Source organism: Scyliorhinus canicula, chromosome 9, assembly GCF_902713615.1.
Source record: "Scyliorhinus canicula chromosome 9, sScyCan1.1, whole genome shotgun sequence".
Classification (NCBI taxonomy): Eukaryota; Metazoa; Chordata; class Chondrichthyes; order Carcharhiniformes; family Scyliorhinidae; genus Scyliorhinus; species Scyliorhinus canicula.
Window position 1 is genome coordinate 116,970,992 of NC_052154.1, and position 20,148 is coordinate 116,991,139.

Below are 20,148 nucleotides of genomic sequence, written 5' to 3' on the forward strand. Positions count from 1 at the left end.
CAACCGGATCCTTGACTTTCTGACCCACAGACCACAATCAGTAAGAATAAACAACAACACCTCCTCCACAATTGTCCTCAATACCGGGGCCTCGCAAGACTCCATACTCAGCCCCCTACTGCATGGCAAAATTTGGTTCTAACTCCATCTGCAAGTTTGCTGACGATACGACCATAGTGGGCCGGATCTCGAATAACGACGAGTCAGAATACAGGAGGGAGATAGAGAACCTAGTGGAGTGGTGCAGCGACAACAGTCTCTCCTTCAATGCCAGCAAAACTGACGAGCTGGTCATTGACTTCAGGAAGCAAAGTACTGTACACACTCACTCCTGTCAGCAACAACGGCACTGAGGTGGAGATGGTTAGCAGTTTCAAATTTCTAGGGATACACATCACCAAAAACCTGCCCTGGTTCACCCACGTCGACGCTACCACCAAGAAAGCACAACAGCGCCTATACTTCCTCAGAGAACTGAGGAAATTCGGCATGTCCACATTAACTCTTACCAACTTTTACAGATGCACCATAGAAAGCATCCTACCGGGCTGCATCACAGCCTGGTATGGCAACTGCTCAGCCCAGGACCGCAAAAAACTTCAGAGAGTCGTGAACACAGCCCAGTCCATCACCTGATCCTGCCTCCCATCCATTGACTCCATCTACAGCTCCTGCTGCCTAGAGAAAGCGGGCAGCATAATCAAAGACTCCACCCAGGCTTACTCAGTCTTCCAACTTCTGCCATCGGGCAGGAGATACAGAAGTCTGAGAACACGAACGAACAGACTCAAAAACAGTTTCTTCCCCACTGTTACCAGACTCCTAAACGACCCTCTTATGGACTGACCTCATACACTACACCCCTGTATGCTCCATCCGATGCCGGTGCTTACGTAGTTACATTGTGTCCCTGGTGTTGCCCTATTATGTATTTTCTTTTATATATTTTCTTTTATATATTTTCTTTTATTTACTTTTCTTTTGATATACTTAATGATCTGTGAGCTGCTCGCAGAAAAATACTTTTCACTGTACCTCGGTACACATGACAATAAACAAATCCAATCCAATCCAGTACAGCTGCAACATCGATATCTGGACAAGAATGTGCAAAATTGTCTAGTTATGTCTTGTCCAGAAAAAGCAGGACAAATTCAATCCGGCCAATCATTGCTTCACCAGTCTGCTCCTGATCATCAGCAGAAGGATGGAGGGTGTGGTCGAGAGTTCCATCAAGCAGCGCTTACACAGCAATAACTGCTCACGAATACAAATAAGTGTTGGGTTCCGACACTTCCAGTGGCGGCCATGGAGTGAGCAGTCACGCATTTGGTAGCTCCGGCTCAAGGTGGATTTCTTCAGACCTTTCCCCGTACATAGGGTGGAAGGTTGGATAGAAAAAGGTGTAGGAGTGCGAGAAGAAAGTGAGACTACAGTAGTGTGGCTGGATGTACGGACCAGAAGTGGGCCGAGAAGCGAGCTGGTGGAGCAGGTCAAGGTAGCTGATGGCAAAAAGGGCCTGTCCTGCCCACCCAGTGGTCAATGGAGCAGCTGGTGGACTTCCTAAATGAGAAGTTCAGCCAGCAGAAAAGGGAAGCCAGGAGGACCTCGCCAGGTGGTAGAGCTACTTAAAGCAGGGATTGATCATGTGAAATGAAATGAAAATGAAAATCGCTTATTGTCACGAGTAGGCTTCAATGACCTTACTGTGAAAAGCCCCTAGTCGCCACATTCCGGCGCCTGTCCGGGGAGGCTGGTACGGGAATCGAACCGTGCTGCTGGCCTGCTTGGTCTGCTTTAAAAGCCAGCGATTTAGCCTGGTGAGCTAAACCAGCCCTCATGTGGAGCAGAGGCTGGAGCCCCAGGGCCAGGCAATCGCAGAAAGTGGAGGAGACAGTGAGGGAGCACGACAAGCAGCTCGCCTCGTTGGTAGCCGAGATGGGTGTGATGCAGGAGACCCAAAAGCGGCTGAGGAAAACGTGGAGGATCTGGAGAACCACTCCAGAAGACAAAACGTGCGAGTCGTGGGGATGCCTGAAGGCATTGAGTGAGTGGATGCCGGCATGTATGTGGAGAACCACTCCAGAAGACAAAACGTGCGAGTCGTGGGGATGCCTGAAGGCATTGAGTGAGTGGATGCCGGCATGTATGTGGCCAAGATTTTGGAAAAGTTGATGGGAGAGGGGGCCTTTAACCAACCTCTGGAGGTTGACCGAGCGCACAGGGCACTGATGAGGAGGCCGCAGGCAGTCTGCAAAGGTCGATGGTGGTGCGGTTGCACTGTTTCCTGGACAAGGAGAAGATTCTGCAATGGGGGAGGCAGACGCGGACGTGCACCTGGGAAAGGAACAAGCTGCGGGTGTACCAGGACCTGGGCACAGATCTGGTCAAGAGGAGGGCCGAATTTAACTGGATCAAGGCTCTTCAAGAAGGGGGTGAACTGGTATAATTTCACTAGTTTGGTGGGGAGGATGAAGGCCGATTTGACAAGGTTGGACAACCTCTCCCTGTGGTTACCGGTCTTTCTACCCAAATCTTTTTTCAAGGAGGTGGACAAATTGGTCACCTCGTTTATTGGGGAGGGGTGGTGGGGGGAGGGAAAGTGGCCAGTGTTAGGAGATCAGTCCTGCAAAGAGAGCGGTGGGGTGGGATGTGGTGCTGGGCCTCCCAAACCTATTGTATTATTACTGGTGCAAACGCTGAAAGGTGCGGGGCTGGGTCAAGGGAAGCGTGTCCCGATGGATTAAGATAGAAGAGGGCCCGTGTACGGGATCGGGGTTGAGGGGGCTGGCAACGGCGGCGCTCCCGATGGCCCCGGGCAAGTATTCGATAAGTCAGCTGGTGATGCCAACCTTGAAACTTTGGAGGCAATTTAGACAGCCTCCATGACACCAATCCATCAGTTTCAACATTCACTCCCTCCACCATTGACTCGTAGTGGCAGCTGTGGTTACCATCCAAAGATGCACTGCACCAAATCACCAAGATTCCTTCACTGCCACTTCCAAACCCAAAGCCTCTACCACCTAGAAGGACAAGGCATCAGATACATGGGAACACCACCACCTGTAGGTTCCCCTCCAAACCACACACTATCCTGACTTGGGACTATAATTACTGTTCCTTCACTGTCGCTGGATCAAATCATTGAAATCCTTTCTTCTTGCGCTGTAGGTGTGCCTGCTCCCGATGTTAGACGCATTAGATGCTGTGGTATGAAGAGGCAAAAGTTCTGCTCCTTTTTCACCAACACACTTATTTGTTCAAAGTGACTCAGCACAAAACTCTACACATCACCAGACACAGAGGCCACCTGAAGCTCCTTTACAGATCAGTGTCAATCATTGGACATTTAACATAAATGAGACTAATTGCAATGTCTCTTAACCCATTACTTAACAGTCTCCCCTTCCTTGGAGAAAAAAAACCAATTAGGTGAAAACAAAATTTCAAGAAACTAAAACACACACGTGATGTCCCCCCCTTTTTTTCAGTTTTTTTTTTGAGTAGAAAAAAAAACATTCACAAGAACAGGCGCCCTTCATTCACAATATCCAAAAGTTTCTGTGAACTAGCCCCTCTTTTCGTAAAACAGTCTGATAGTTGAAAGCTACTGTCTACCCATTTAATTTTTGTTATTTCCCCTCTGTCCAACATCTGATTTAAACTTGCGATGTCTATCCATAACCTCTTTTCATTGACACTTTTTGTAGAGTGCACATTTTCCCACAGGGGTTTATTGTCAATGTGACAGTCAATAGGTATATTACCCAAATCCCAAAATTTCTGTCAATATCTGACTTATATAAAAGGCCATGTCCACCGCTTCCACAAGGCTTAACGTCTCAGCAGCCAAAGTGCTTTTGACCACTCCCCTTATTTTCTTTGTTTCCCACACAAGAGGGCAAAATTTACCATTGTTCCCCAAAAGGAAAATTATAAAACCTCCTGCGCTTGAAACTCCATCACATAAATTTGCATAGGACGCATCACTATAAACTACGAGTTTCAAATGCCTACGGTCACCAAAAACCGGGAACTTCAAAACACACTCCTGCATTTTTAGTTTGGCCAACACTTTATTCGCTCTTATTATGTCTTCCACTTTGGGATCATTCATTTTTGTACTCAACCCGAAGACATCAAAACTCACATCCGGCCTAGTCTGTCTACCTAACCAGTTCAGTTGCCCAATTAAACTTCGCAGTTGCTCTTTTTCTATCTTAGAAACCATTGCGTCTTTTTGTGAAACCCGGCCACGACTAATTGCTATTGGGCTGATACTTTCCAAATAGGATTGCAGACGTAAAGTTACCCCTAACTTAGTCTGTCTGATTTCCAGTCCAATATATTTAAATGTACCGGAAGCCTGACTTACAACCCTGAATTCTTTCCTCAAACCAGAGATATAATAGCTTCAAAATGACAATAGCTTCAAAATCACTAGTCCCACCCCACAAAAAATCATTGACATGCATCATAAAGATGCCAGCAAGATTTCCTTTATAGTGCCAGTAAAATATTGCAGGATCTGCTTTCAACTGGCAACAGCCTAACTTTAAAAAAACTGACCTTACCGAAAAGTACCACACTCTAGATGCATCATTTAATCCATATACACATTTGTTCAACTTCCAGAGTACCCCTTCTGTAACTTCCAGAATACCCCTTCTGTGTTAGCTACTTCTTTAGGAGGATGGAGAAAAATGTCTCTCTGGAGCTTATGCCCCTGCAAAAAGGCAGCTTTTATATCTATAGATTTGCATTCCTATGCCTTTGTGGCTAATAGAGCCAAGAAGATCTTTAAAATAACCTTTTCTGCTGTAGGTGAATCTACGCTTAAGTCCTGATCTTCTAAGTTTTCTTCAAATCCCCTTGCCACAAGCCTGGCCTTTTCCTTATAAGTTCCATCTGGAAGAACCTTTTCTGTACAAATCCATCTGTGGGATAGAGCTTTTTGTCCCCTATCCGGTACTTCCGTGTATACCCCAAATTCACTCCAACTATGCAATTCTTGCTGTTTAGCATCTTTGATAACTTTTTCATCTAATTTATTTGAAGCCACCAAAATCTCACGTGCATGTGGGCTTCTACTTCTATTAGTATTTGTAGTTTTAGTCCTGTTCCGAGATCTTGATAAACTACATCCCCTCTCCCGTCTAGTATCTCGTTCTGTACTGCTACTACTTGATCTCTCCCTTCTGTAGTGGGATGTCCTTTCAATAGTTCTGGACCTTTTCCTGCGAACCTGTTCACTATCCGATATACTATCTGAACTGACACTGCGTTTCTGTGTTCACCATTTTTGAACTTCGTTTTCCCAATCCATTGTCTTAACTCCCTCCCCTGAATGCTGTACATTCAACCAATGTTTATGCTTTCCAGTGGCCTTCCCTGCTCTACTAATAACAGTTGCATCCTTCCATTGACTAGACCCTTCAGGCAAGTATGTCACTTTTGTACCAACCTTTGGCAGTTGCCCTTTTGGAAAAATGGCCTATTCTAATTTATCAGAAGTGTTGTGTTCCTCTACAGAAACCCTGTCTATATCAGTTAACTGGTCTTCATAGTTCTGTAACACATGCGTACCAGATAGCTCTGGTTCCTCGTCATGTCTGTCTGCTCTGTCTAATTTTGAAAATTTGTAATCGGTACCCATTATCCTTGATGAATGTACCCTAACAGTTTGATTACCATGTTGCAAAATAATTGTTTTACCATCCATGCCTATGATCTTCCCTGGGCCTTTCCATTCATTAGAACTGTCTCTCTTATAGTATACCATGTCTCCTTGCTGAAAAATAGCATCTGATGGCCGTACATTATGTCTTAAAGCTCTGCGAATTCTTTCAGAGACTTCTGCTTCCAGAAAAGCTTTTCTACTGCTATGTAACGCGTTTAAATGTTCAGCAAAACCTGAGCTAATCCCCTCCCAAGCTGGAGGCTGGTCATCCAAAATGGACGGAATTTTAGGATTTCTACCAAACACTAATTGAGAAGGACTATAGCCCCCAACCATCTGCAATGAATTCTTTGCATGTACTGCCCATGCTAAAGCTGAATTTAGCGTGCAGTTTGGTCGATCTGCCAAAATTTTCCGAAGCATGTCATCGATAACAGCATTATTTCTTTCGCAGACACCATTACTAAATGGGCTTTCTGCAGCAGTGTTCTTTCACACATATCCCTAAACTCATCATTAGCAAATTCTCCCCCATTATCCATAAGGAATTTTGCTGGTGGACCCATTCCTGTCCCGATCCATTTTTCCACAATTTGATCCAGAATTACTCTCTTTTCTTTACTTCGTACAATCGTTGATTGACTAAATCTGGTTGCTAAATCTACAAAATGCAAAATAAATATATTATTTGCTTTATCCCAGATCTTAAGGTCCATGGCCACAATGTCATTAAAATCCCTGCCCAAAGGTAGGGTTACTATCGGTCATGCTGGTGTCCTTCTGTACTTCCTACAGACTTCACAGCAATCACTAACCTGTTCTATCAGTTTAGTATAGTTGTCATCCCTTACCCCTGCATCCTTTAATAAATTTTGCAGCCTCCGAGGAGACGCATGTACAAATTGCCTATGCAGTTTTACTACAACAAGCTTTTTATCAGCTAACGTCCCATTTTCAACTGCCATTAACACATCCTTCACCACTCTACTTGAAATATTATTTGTCAGTAATGGAATACAATAGTGTCCCGACTGTGTAAATTGTAAGTCCACCGTCTTTCCAAAAACTGTTGTCTTATTCTGTTCCATATCCAGCTTCATGTGTGCTTTCTTCATCGACGGTCTGCTCAGAAGCAAAGGTATCTCACTTGATACAACATCCATGCTAATGAAATGATTCACTCCAGCAATATTGCAAGGGATCACCACTCTTTTCAGAGAGTTCAGAGTATTATCATCTCCAAACCTTAAACTTGTGGAACTTTTAAATTCCTTAACCTTGTTACGATTTTCAGCATCCAAGGAGTCCAGATAACATTTTAGCCAGTCAATCCCACACACAGTAGATGTGCAGCCACTGTCCAATACAGCACAGTTGAAGGATTCTGCAAACAACACCCACATTACCGGCGTAAAACTGTTTGTTAATAGGACAATACCTTATTTCTGGTCACTATCTGTTTCCTCTTCTGACTCTTCCGTGTTATGTGTCACTTAAACACTCTATCATAACGAGTTGGACAGTTGAAAGCATAATGGTATTGAGAGTCACATCGAAAATATCGATTTATCATGCCCCGTGCATTTCTGGGGTTCATCTTCCTATTGTAGATTCTAACTGGGTTTCTGTCTCCATAATTTCCTTGTCTCCATCTCCTTTTATAGTCTTGAGGCCTGTTCGTATCCATACGATTTTGCCATCCTGTTGGCAGTGTATCTTCCATATTCTGCCTTATAGCAGGCTGACCTATTTGGGTCATCAGAGCCATTGGAATCGAATGTTTCCCCAGAATTTTTTTTAAAGCTTTTGTCATCTGTTCGAATAAGGCATCATTATCCGTAAACTGAACTCCTGTCAAAACCAGGAGTCTATCCATGTTGCTCACTCTAGCACAGTCAAATAACTTAAAGGCCAACACAGACTGTGGAAATTCCAGGTTGTGTTTCTGTAACCTTTTATATAGTCTGCCAAATTCCATTATATAGTCTTCCATGGATAAATCCTCCATTTTCCAAAACTTATCAAAGTCCGACCATGCTTCATACACACTTAACATGTCATCTTTCTTATAAATCTTATCCATATAATGTAATAAAGTCACCAGACCTTCTTCGGAGTCTAACTCTTCCAATTCCAGCTCAGAAAGCACTTTGTTTCGGATTTTACTACCATATGGTAAAGAAAGAGCCAATGCCATACCTTGTTTTCTCTTTCCCAAAGCAGTCACCTTAGTCCACATAACTACTGCACTTCTCCATTGGTCGTACGATTCCCTTTCAGAAAATAAGGGAGGATAGTCATATCCAGCCATCTTTGTCCTGGGTTCAGCCATATATCCTTTTTTTTTACTCCTTGGTTTGATCTGGAAAAATTGATCTGGAAAAATTGTATCTTTCAACCCTTCACATTTACACAGCAACCATTCTCTGCTACCAATTGTTAGACGCATTAGATGCTGTGGTATGAAGAGGCAAAAGTTCTGCTCCTTTTTCACCAACACACTTTTATTTGTTCAAAGTGACTCAGCACAAACCTCTATACATCACCAGACACAGAGGCCACCTGAAGCCCCTTTACATATCAGTGTCAATCATTGGACACTTAACATAAATGAGACAACTAATTGCAATGTCTCTTAACCCATTACTTAACACCCGATGTACCACAGTGGTTCAAGGGAACTGCTCCCGTCTACCTTCTCGAGGGCAATTAGTGATGAACACCAAATGCTTGTCTTGCCAGTGACGGTCATGTCCCGTGACAGACAAAAAATGCACCCCCAGAAATATTTGAATTTCCATTTTGTGGGCATCATTTCGAAAACCAGACATTATCTAAGTGAATCTACCCTGAACTAAAATAAAAAGCAGTAAATTAACTGTACAGACTATCTATTGCTCTTAATATTGTTAAGTAAGAGTAATTTTTGCATCTGTACTATCGAAGGGAAGCAATTGATAACAGTGCAGCAATTTGAGTTCAGTAGCTTCATTTCTAGGGTGAGAAGCTTAGATAATTGAATCTATATTCTCTAGAGTTTTGAAGAATGAGGGGTGATCTCATTGAAGTATACAAAATTCTGAAGGGGCTTGATAAATAAACACTGCGAGATTGTTTGCCCAAGCTGGGGAATGGAGAATAGGGGGCAGAGTCTCAGATCGAGGGGCTGATCATTTAGGACTGAGGTGAGGAATATTTCTTCATTTAAAAGGTTGTGAATCTTCTGAGTTCCCTGTCCCAGAGGTTTGTGGATGTTCCATGGTTGAATGTATTTAAGGCTGAAAGAGACAAATTTTTGGTGTTTCAGAGAATCAAAGGATATAGGGAATAGCCAGAAAGGTAGAGTGAGACTGAAGAATAGCCATGGCCATATTGAATGTTGGAGTAGGTTTGAGGGACTATATAGTTTATTCCTGCTTGTATTTCTTATGTTTTTAAACTGTCACTGGCAGCAGTATGCAGAATATATGCTTGCACCAAAATTATGTAATGAAATCAAAATGTTTGATAGGTTGAAGTTTCCTCTTGTTTTTCATTGATTCTCTCACTTTTAATTGTTGGAAGTTATTGTGGAGAATGAAAATATAAACCTGCCTAATGAATGTTGGAGGGAAAAATGATGCAAGTAATTCCGTGGTGTGATGGTAGGATACCTCAACAAATTGAGACAAGGACTTTAGCTAGTGATCCCAGATATAAGGAGTTGTCTATCTAGTCCTGGTTGTAGAAATGAAAGGGGGCTGTTATTTAAGGTCGGATATATCCCCATGGCGAAGATGTAAGGTTGAAGATTGAGACATTAGGTGCCACGGTAGCACACGTGGCTAGCACTGTGGCTTCACAACACCAGGGTCCCAGGTTTGATTCCCCGCTGGGTCACTGTCTGCGGCGTCTGCACGTTCTCCCTGTGTCTGCGTGGGTTTCCTCCGGGTGCTCCGTTTTCCTCCCACAGTCGTGCAGGTTAGGTGGATTGGCCATGCTAAATTGCACTTAGTGTCCAAAAAGGTTAGGAGGGGTTATTGGGATAGGGGATAGGGTGGAAGTGAGGGCCTATGTGGGTTGGTGCAGACTCGATGGGCCAAATGGCCTCCTTCTGCACTCTATATTCTATGTATGTATCTATGTATGTATGTATGTATTTAGACATAGCCGAGGAAACAGCTGTTTCAGCTGAAGAATGATATGAGGTTTCTGAAAACGTGGACTGCCAACATCGTTGTCCAGCTGAGTATATTAACAGGTATGAAGTATGCACTGTTGTATTGTCCTGTTGCTTGCTTATGTTACTGGACTGCTAGCAATGGCCTTAGAAGTGCAAGAGATACGTTTTCAGAGAGATTACAGTGTTTTGTGACAACTTAAAGCCAATTTAATGGTTTATATTTTTAATATTCTGCTGATATTTTTATTCATTTTAAGGTCAGAATTAATACTGCCTCTGATTTTTTTCAGTTGCAAAATAAATAGCCAGATACAATGGCTCCTTTTTAAGCCCATTTCTCTAACTGGAAGACAGATTGATGAGGGAATGGAGTATAAAAATAGAGACGTCTTGCTAAAACTATGTAAGGCACTTCCCTCAAGGGTTAAGAATCTGTGGAATTCTTTAACCCACTGAGGATTGTGGAGGCTGGGTCGTTAATATGTTCAAGGCTGAGATAGACCGATTTTTAATCAGTAAGGAAGTTGAGGGTGTAGCGGAATTAGATGGAAAGTGGAGTTGAGGATTATCACATCTTTATCTCTTTGAATAGGCAGAGCAGACTCGATGGGTCAAATGGTCTACTTCTCCTATGTCTTATGGTCTTTGCTTTCAGCTAATGAAGCTACGTGACCAGACATTACGAGTTGAGTGAGAGAGGTCAGAGGATGTATGCATTCCAATTTCCTTTCTTCCTTGTGTGGGACCAACAACATCTACTTGGTGTAACTGCTTTTGAAATTTCCTTTGATACCCTTGTCTGATACGTTGTACTCTTCCTCATCCTGGGTGTTCCACTCCTTCAAGTGCATGGACACAGACTTAGCATATCAGCTACATGACAGATTTAGTATCCAGCAGCCGATCTGGCTACATCATAGCAGTCCAACACACCAGGATCAACCTAGGAACAAAGCTAGCCCTTGCATCTTTTTTTTCAAACTGTCTCCTTTAAAGTTCCTCTCTACCCCTCCACCTTCCATGTAAATAGTTTTTGGTGTTTGTCATTAGATTAAAATCATCCTCTTTCAGCTCCCTTATTTCACACCCCTTCCACCCCACTTTCTCTTGCCCTGAACCCATACTTTTAAAATTTATTTCCTGCCTCCCTGTAAATGAAATGTGAGACCCACCTCCAACTCTCTTGAATCCCCATTTCCCACATAACTGTTGACCACTCATGTTTCCCGATGTCCATGATAGAAAACATTGTAAATGCTTCTCTCGTTTCTTTCAAAATAGCCATTGTCAACACCTTTTCAAAAAATCTTACACTGACTTTGTTGTCCTTGTGAATCATCATTTCATCTCCAAATTTCCTTTCTGTTCTAATGCCCTTGAACTTGCTCCTTCCCAACCTTACCCCCTCCCACCTTGCACGGTAGCATAGTGGTTAGCACAATGGCTTCACAGCGACAGGGTCCCAGGTACGATTCCCGCCTTGGGTCACTATCTATGCGGAGTCTGCATGTTCTCCGTGTCTGCGTGGGTTGCCTCCCGGTTCTCCGGTTTCCTCCCAGTCCAAAGATGTGCAGGGATAGGTGGATTGGCCATGATAAATTGCCCTTTGTGTTTAAAAAAAAAAGTATGGTGGGGTTACGGGGATAGGGTGGAGTTGTGGGCTGAGGTAGGGTGCTCGTTCCAAGGGCCGGTGCAGACTTGATGGGCCGAGTGCTTCCTTCTGCACTCAAAATTCTGTGAAATCTATTCTCATTTTCCCCAAAACTCCTTTTTTGAATCTCGCCACTGAATCTTACCCTGCACTGAAAAAGCCCTTATCAAAACCGCAAATGGCACCTCTTGTGGCTGACTGTGACTGTGGAAGTACTTCTCACCTTTCTGAATTCCTCTGCAGCCTTTGACATGGTACACTACACCATCCTTTAACCATCTCTTCTCTGCCTTCGCCCCCCCCCCCCCCCAATCCCCCCCATCCCATAGCCTAGGCTGAACTCTCATCCTGACCCAGCTGACCCCATCCATCCTTTACTGACCCAGCTGTCCCCCTCCTCCCAAATGCCTGCCGCTCCATCTTCGGTCTTCCCCCAAATGTCCTCACTGTGACTCTTTTATGGACCTTGGGCCTCTGTGCTGCCTAAATCTCACCTGCCTGAGCTGGAAGGTCACAACGAGACTGGGACGGAAGAAATTTGGTAAAGGGGTGAGTACGAGTGGCAATCCGGTGATTGCCACTCCAAGGAAGTTATGGCCTCACTAACCGTGTTGGCTGGGGCGAAGTCTCTGCTGAGGTTACCTTTTAAATTGATTGCAAGTTGTTGACTCACCCATTGTTCCACATTTGTTTTTGTTCGATTTCTGGATTATCTAAGATCCCACATCAACAAATGACTGGATTGTATTTGAGATGTTATGTGGATTGTGCCATGATCTGCAAAATGGGAAATGTTTGGTCGTCCATGGGTAGCTATGATTTGGTGACAGAAATCTGATAGTTTCTGAGGCTGCAAACAATTGAAATTTTGAACACTGTTTACATATTTTGCAGTTCAGTGTAATTGTATCTTGAATAAATGTTTATCTACACTAAGTACCAATTTAGTCCAATGGTATGAAAAAAGTGCATAAACCAGATCTAAATGTTCGTTGATGCAGGGCACTGGTGGAAGATGATGCAGGGGTACCTTTCCTTCTGTGGAAGATTCCCAGGAAGTCTGCACCACTTCTTTCTCTACTTCTCCTCCCTCGCAGGTAAGGGAACAGAAAACGTGCTATCCTTCAATATCTGATATCAAATATTAGCTCAGTCTCTTTCTAACAGGTTCATAATACTAGTTTTATGCAGTACTTTTTAAGGAACAGGTTAAAATTTTAAACAACCAAAAATAATTGTAATCATTGAGGTGTCTGATCCGCAGGGCTTTGCTTAGTGATATGTAGTGATTGAGTACATGCCTCCCCCGTGACTGCTTGTAAGCAGTGATTGGTGCTTTGATTGTTTGATGACAATGGGAGGGGGGGTTTCTCTATCTGGTTTGCTTAAGGTCCTGCTGAACCAATGCATCATAAAAATAGAAGACCCTTATGCTGATGTAATACTTAGTATTAAAGCTTCACATGGGGCATTTTTGTAATGTGCTATGCCTGTAAAATGCAGATGAATCTAAAACCAGACCTAGTTTAGCATGTCCAATATTATTAGCATATTTATAATATGACATACACTGCACACTAAAGAATTATTCACTGATATTTTCACAACCTACATCACTTTATTTGAGTGTGTAACTTGGCAGTTACATCTGTCTTATAAATGATATAAACGTCATTTTGAGAATCAAAATTGGTGGGGAGGTGGCCAGCAGATTGTGGGGATCAAAGTTGCGAAACAGAGCCTTGTTTTCAGTTCCAGTCAGGAAGGTGGATGGAGCTGAAGATCAGGAGTGCTGGAGGGGAGGCTGGTGCTTCGCACAATGAGAAGCTCATGGTTTTCTTCAGAGACATCAGGGGGAACATTCTAACTTCTCTTGGTCAGTAAGGACCGCTAGATGAGTGATTGACCTTGGGGAGTCAACAGTTCCCATCTTGTTTTATTGCCTGGGAAACCCACAGCTTGAGGCCCCCTCCCCTTGCTTTCTGTTAAATTTAAACCATGTTGCACACCTTGTAACTAGCACTCTTAGTTCGGCCCCCATTTGCCTTTTGTAGTAACCTCATCCATCACCTGATTCCTGCACTTCACAATTTAATGGGGCAGAAATGGAGTTCAGTCTCTTCATCCTGATATTTTAAACCCCTTTGTACCCTTGTTGAGGAGTGGCGGTGGATTAATGGAATCATAGTCAGCTGGGCAAATTTCATTAAGTTCCCACCTGATTTGTGAATCCTTGATGATTGGTACCTGTTGAATTACAGACCTGGGAATCAAGATTCCTCTCCCCAGGTGTACTGTCTTCTGTATTTTGATAATGTGAAACTAAAATACATCCCGCCCCAGGAGAAAATTCAGGGTTGGTCAGTCAAAATGTGGGCATTAAATGTTGGTGATAACTCGGTGTGCATAGCTTTGGAGCTCAAACCCACTCTACTCTAGTTGGTGCCTTGAGTTGACCACCAAAATTAGCTGTTCGTGGATGATGTTGCAGGCATATTCAATTTTGCTCTTTGCTTTATCACCAGGGAGCTTTAATTGCCAGTTTCGATATACTCTGCTGATTCAGGTTTCACAAATATGTTTTGAAATGTCTTTTATCTTCAATATTTTTAACTCTCATTTCAAAGTTGAGATTTTGATGCATAACTCTTATTTTCTTCTCTCTTTAAGTTCTTTTTCCTTTTCTTCTTCTTTTTCTCTTTTGTGTATGTATGTGCATAGTGTGTGTTTACTGTTAGTAAGCACATTTTCAAGACTTCCAGGCCAATGTGATGGACACACTGAAGGTCCCCCTGCTAGGCTTGACCTTTACGCATCAAGTGAGTTATAACAGAAACCATTGCAAGTAACCTACCACATTTGGTTTGAAGCCAAACAAGGAATTATTCAGGCAGCAAAACTTTAATTATTCTTGGCCCCTTTTCCCTTTCCTGACTTAAACGGAACTGAAATACGGTGGAGTTATTTCAATTCCAAGGTATTTTGTGCCGCCGCCCCCCCCTTAATTGTATTCCATCTTTAAACTGTGAATCTTTACGTTACTAACTCGGAAGTTTGCTGAAGGTTTCATGATTATTTGAGAAAAACCCATGACTTTCAGTTTGCCTGAAAGCCACTTTCTGCAGCCAATGCTGCCAACCGCTAATTGGTTTCTTGAACATCTTCAGATCAACTTCCCCCCAGGCCACAAACCTGGGCACTCTCTGTACTCAGCCAAGTATAGGTGTCCATATAATACCACGAAGTGAGCTATCAACGATGAAACATCTGAGGGAGATCTGATCAGGCAGGTCATAAGATTCAGTGTTACAAAAAAAAGAAATTAAATATTTTTGTGGAACTTTTTCACAACAATCGCTGATACTTGGAACAAAAAGTGCTCCTTAGGCTTCCGCCTCCCTTCAGACGTTTCTGACTGTTGTTTAATTAAAATAAGAAACCATTTCCATGTAGCTTCCTGTATTAGGGGACCTAACTGTTCTGATGGTGTGATTCATGAGCCATGTTTTAATAAAATCTGTAATTAGTCCTATTCATGACAATTCAAAGACAATTACTCAGTTTAAAAATGTGATTCACTGGAGTTTACACATTCTCCCCATGGCTGCGTTGGGTCTCACCCCTACAAGGGGCAGCATCTTAGCGCAGGTTGCGTCACAGCTCCAGTGTCCCGGCTTGGGTCACTGTCTGTGCGGAGTCTGCACAGGTTTCCTCCGGATGCTCCGGTTTCCTCCCACAGTCCAAAGATGTGCAGGTTAGGTATACTGGAAATACTTAATTGCCCTTGGTGTCCAAAAAAGGTTAAGTGGGGTTACAGGGATAAGGTGGAGGCGTGGGCTTGAGGTAGGGTGCTCTTTCCAAGGGTCGGTGCAGACTCAATGTGCCGGATGGCCTCCTGCACTGTAAATTCTATGATAACCCAAAGATGTGCAAGCTAGGTGGATTGGCCATGCTAAATTGCCTTTTAATTGGGAAAAAAAATAATTGGATACTTTTTTTTTAAATGAAATTTGATTTACGCAATAATTTGAATTCACCTATAAAAATAACAATAAACAAACTCAGGGGGTACTGGCAGGGGTTCGCAGATGTTACATCCCGGGTATTGAAAACAGAGGTGGCTATTTTCGGAGGACCCGGGAGTCCAGGGGGAGAGAGAGGCTGATGTTTGGCCTTTGCTTCCCTGGTAGCCCGGCGACGAATTCTGCTGCCATGGAGGGACTCAAAACCTCCAACGTCGGAGGCCTGGATATCGGATATAGCAAACTTTCTCGGTCTGGAGAAGATTTAGTTCTCTTTGAGAGGGTCACTGTCAGGATTCGCCCGGAGGTGGTAACCATTTATTGACTTCTTCGTGGAAAATTAATTGTCAGCAGGGGGGGGGTTAGGAGGGAGGGTATGGGTAACGTAGATTAGGGGGATTGTTAGGCTGGCCCTTGTGGGAGGGGAGCTGGGTTTCTTGCTTATAACGATTGTTTTTTGCACACTGTTCTATATTATCGTTGTTTATTGTGCCAAAATGTCTTGATAAAATTGTTTATCAAAAATAATAACAATAAAATAATAACAACTTAACATCTGTGTAGTGCAATTAACATAAAATGTCCTACTGTACTTTAGAGAAGCATTATAAAACAAAATACAATATGAAACCATGCAAGGAGAGATTAGGCTGCACATGGCACTGTGGTTAGCACTGGAACTGCGACACTGAGGACTCTGGTTCGAATCTTGGCCCTGGGACACTGTCCGTGTGGAGTTTGCACATTCTCCGCGTGTCTGCGTGGGTTTCACCCCCCACAACCCAAAAATATGCAGGTTAGGTGGATTGGCCATGCTAAATTTCCCCTTAATTGGGGAAAAAAAATAATTGGGTACTCTTTTAAAAAATAAATAAATAAATAAATTTAATTTTTTTTTAAAGTACGCCGATATTAGAGCCGATAACCAAAAGCTTGGTCAAAGTGGTAGGTTTTAAGGAGAAAAGTTAAGGAGAGAGTGATAGGGAGAGATTTCCAGCGCTTAGAATTCCACAGTCAAAAGTGCATCAGAATAATCAAGTATGGAGATAAAAATGTCCTGGATGAGGAATTAGCAGTGCACAGAACCAGCTAAAGACACAGCCACCAATGGCGAGTAATTAAAATTTGGGGATGCCCATGAGGCCAGAATTAGAGGAGCACAAGTGTCTCTGAGAGTTGTGGGGGCAGGTGAAGATCATACACATAGGAACGGGTGACGCCACAGAGGGGTTTTGAAACAATGGTTGACTGTTTTCAAATCGATATGTTGCTTAACTGGGAAGCCAGTGTATATAAATGAACATAGGACAGCAGAAGTACATTGAAATAATAGGTAAGTAAGACCTGAATGAGGCATTTGCAGTCAATGAGCTAAAATAGGAGTAGAGACCGGTGATGTTCTGGAGGTGGAAACAAGCGATCTTAGTAATGGCGTTAATATGTGGTTGAAAGCTCATCTTTGTGCCAGATATACTGCTAAGATTACGAATAGTCTGAATCAGCAGCAGTCTGTTGCCGGGGTGGGTGGGTGGGGGTTGCTGGGGCAGAGACAAGGATGAAGTTTGGGGCTGGCTCAATCCTTTTACCGTTTCTAAATTGTCAGACTGTTTGTTCAGCATTCAGTACTGGAAGAGCAGAAATTTCCTTCAATTCAATATTGTTACAGTCAAGGTGAAGTGTGGTCAAATAGATCCGCCTTTTTTTTTGCATCTCTCGGTTGATCGTAGCAGATGGTTTAATAGAGAATTTGCTTACCAAATCTGTCAGTGTTTGACTGTTTAAGTGCTGTGACTATAAAGGACACACAGACAGATTTTCTTGTACTTTTTAAAAGAAAAGGAATTTGTATTTATTGTACACATAACACGTACCCCACACAGACGACACCCACAATGAGGCTAGGGAAATGGTTTTAGAGCCCCAAAAGAGAGCTAATTACACACAATCCTGCAGATTGATAACTTGGATGGGTTAAAATATTGACAGGTGGCCTCTGTCTTTTCTATTTGAGTCAACTGCTGCCTGGTTTATGTTAAAGACATTGCCTGTGGGGTTTGACTGGTCATATTACAGATCACGAATGCCTGGACTGAAAGAGGGAAAGGGACATTGCGCCACCATCTTGCTGTTAGCTGCACTTAGTCTTTCTGCCCACTGACTCTGGAAATTACCTATCTTTTTACACAACGCACTAGCCTGCTGTCGCATGACCATCCTTCGCAAACAACCCAGTTACCAAACATGGTCATCTAAGCTTAGTTGTGGTCTATTACTTAAAGCGATTGGTGTTCTTGGACTAGCCCAGGCAGTCCGTTTCCATTCTAATAGCTTTGTAAATTGGTGGGTGTGGTTATGTAAATGTTTCACTGTTTTGAGACTCACTTGAGCCTTTTTAAAACCATTTGTGGCTTGAGCTCAGTCAATAAACAATAATTTTTATATAAAATTAGGTTCACTAACAACCTTGCGAAGACCAAAACCAAATAGTTAGATAATTTGGAAACGGTGGCATTGATAAAGAGCTGAATGCTTCGGAAAGCAGAAGCACAAAGGGACTTGGGAGTCCTTGTTCACAATTCTCTTAAGGTTAATGTGTAGGTTCAGTCGGCAGTTAAGAAGGCAAATGCAATGTTAGTATTCATGTCAAGAGGGCTAGAATACAAGACCAGGTATGTACTTCTGAGGCTGTATAAGGCTCTGGTCAGACCCCATTTGGAGTATTGAAATGAAATGAAAATCGCTTATTGTCACAAGTAGACTTCAAATGAAGTTTCTGTGAAAAGCCCCTAGTCGTCACATTCCGGCGCCTGTTTGGGGAGGCTGGTACGGGAATTGAACCGTGCTGCTGGCCTGCCTTGGTCTGCTTTCAAAGCCAGCTCTTTAGCCGTGTGCTAAACCAGTCCCCTTGTGAGCAGTTTTGAGCGCCTTATCTAAGGAAGGATGTGCTGGTCTTGGAAAGGGTCCAGAGGAGGTTCACAAGAATGATCCCTGGAATGAAGAACCTGTCGTATGCAGAACGTTTGAGGACTCTGGGTCTGTACTCGTTGGAGTTTAGAAGGATGAGAGGGGATCTTAATGAAACTTACAAGATACTGCAAGGCCAAGATAGAGTGGACGTGGAGAGGATGTTTCCACTTGTGGGAAAAACTAGAATAAGAGGACACCATCTCAGACTAAAAGGACGATCCTTTAAAACAGAGATGAGGAGGAATTTGAAACGAAAGGGAACATGCTGGAAAATCTCCGCAAGTCTGGAGCATCTGTAGGGAGAGAAAAGAGCTAACGTTTAGAGTCCAATGACTCTTTGTCAAAGCTAACAGACAGAGTGAGTGGGAAATATTTATACTATGGAGTGAGAATGAAAGATGAGTCATAGCCACAGAAACCCAGGGAAACTGGGTGCTAATGGCCACAGATACCAAGGGGAAAGAGTGTTAATGGCAGGGACTGGGGACCAGAGAGGACAAAGGATGTGAAAGGTCAAACAACAGGGAAACTAACATCAGAGGATGAACTGTAGGTGTGGGGGGAGGGGAAGGGGGAAGCAAAGAGGAGAAAGGTGCAGGAAAGATGGATAAGATGGCGGGGGGGGGGGGGGGGGGGGGGATTAAAGTATATTAAGAAGAAAGAAATGGTAAAAGACAGTTAAATGAAATGAAAACAAATGGGTCGAGGTGGGGCTGATCATCTGAAGTTGTTGAATTCAAAGTTCAGGCCGGAAGGCTATAGTATGCCTAACCGGAAGATGAGATGTTGTTAAGGATGTTGAGGAAGAATTTCTTCAGCCAGATGGTGGTGAATCTGTGGAACTCTTTGCTGTAGAAGGCTGTGGAGGCCAATTCACTGAGTGTCTTTAAGACCAAGTTGATAGGTTCTTGATTAATAAGGGAATCAAGGGTTATGGGGAGAAGGCAGGAGAATGGGGATGAGAAAATATTAGCCATGATTGACAAGTGGCCTAATTCTGCTCCGATGTCTCATGGTCTTCAGAATCCATATGGTAACAGAGATGCTTTTGGATGATGTTGTTGAGCGGCAAAAAGTAGATGAGAAATACGAGGGGAAGAGGAGGATAGATTCTTGGGAGGGCATCAGAGGGAAATATGATGGATTAAAACCATTACAGGTGACTCTGACTACAATCAGATCGATGATAATGAAACCAGGCAAGTGCAGTCTCACCCAGCTGGACGACAGTGGAGAAGCGTTAAGAGGAGGTTGGTGTGATTAACCGTGTCAGATGCTACAGATGGGTCAAGAAGGCAAAGAGAGATGTTGAGCTTCAAAGATAACTCGGCCAATAAGACGAGAAAGCAAATCCTGACATCATAAAATCTAGGCTTACTCTGTGTAGTGATCACTTCTCCATCAACTCACTCAGTGCCACCTGTAATCCCTTTATTTATATGGTGCAGTCTATTTGAGCATTAAGTGAGATCTATTAAACAATTGAAACACCAATTCTAACTCAAGCGTTGGGGAATGTAACTCTTCGCTAACAAGGGCTAGATTTATTTTTGTCACATTCACATATGCCATTTTGGACACAAGTGAGCACTTGCTAGTAGAAGTTTGAATTATCCAGGTAATTTGAATTAACCATCTAACTTCTGCATCTTACTTGCCATTT

The 20,148-nt window shown here is 43.1% G+C and overlaps 1 protein-coding gene across 1 annotated transcript in view; it reads left to right on the forward strand.

Moving 5' to 3' along the window:
* Positions 1–20,148, forward strand: part of atg13 (ATG13 autophagy related 13 homolog (S. cerevisiae)) — a 207,915-nt gene that overhangs the window by 104,507 nt on the left and 83,260 nt on the right. The window contains 3 exon segments of the mRNA XM_038807451.1: positions 12,521–12,593; positions 14,218–14,260; positions 14,263–14,315. Coding sequence (XP_038663379.1) covers positions 12,521–12,593; positions 14,218–14,260; positions 14,263–14,315 — 169 coding nt within the window.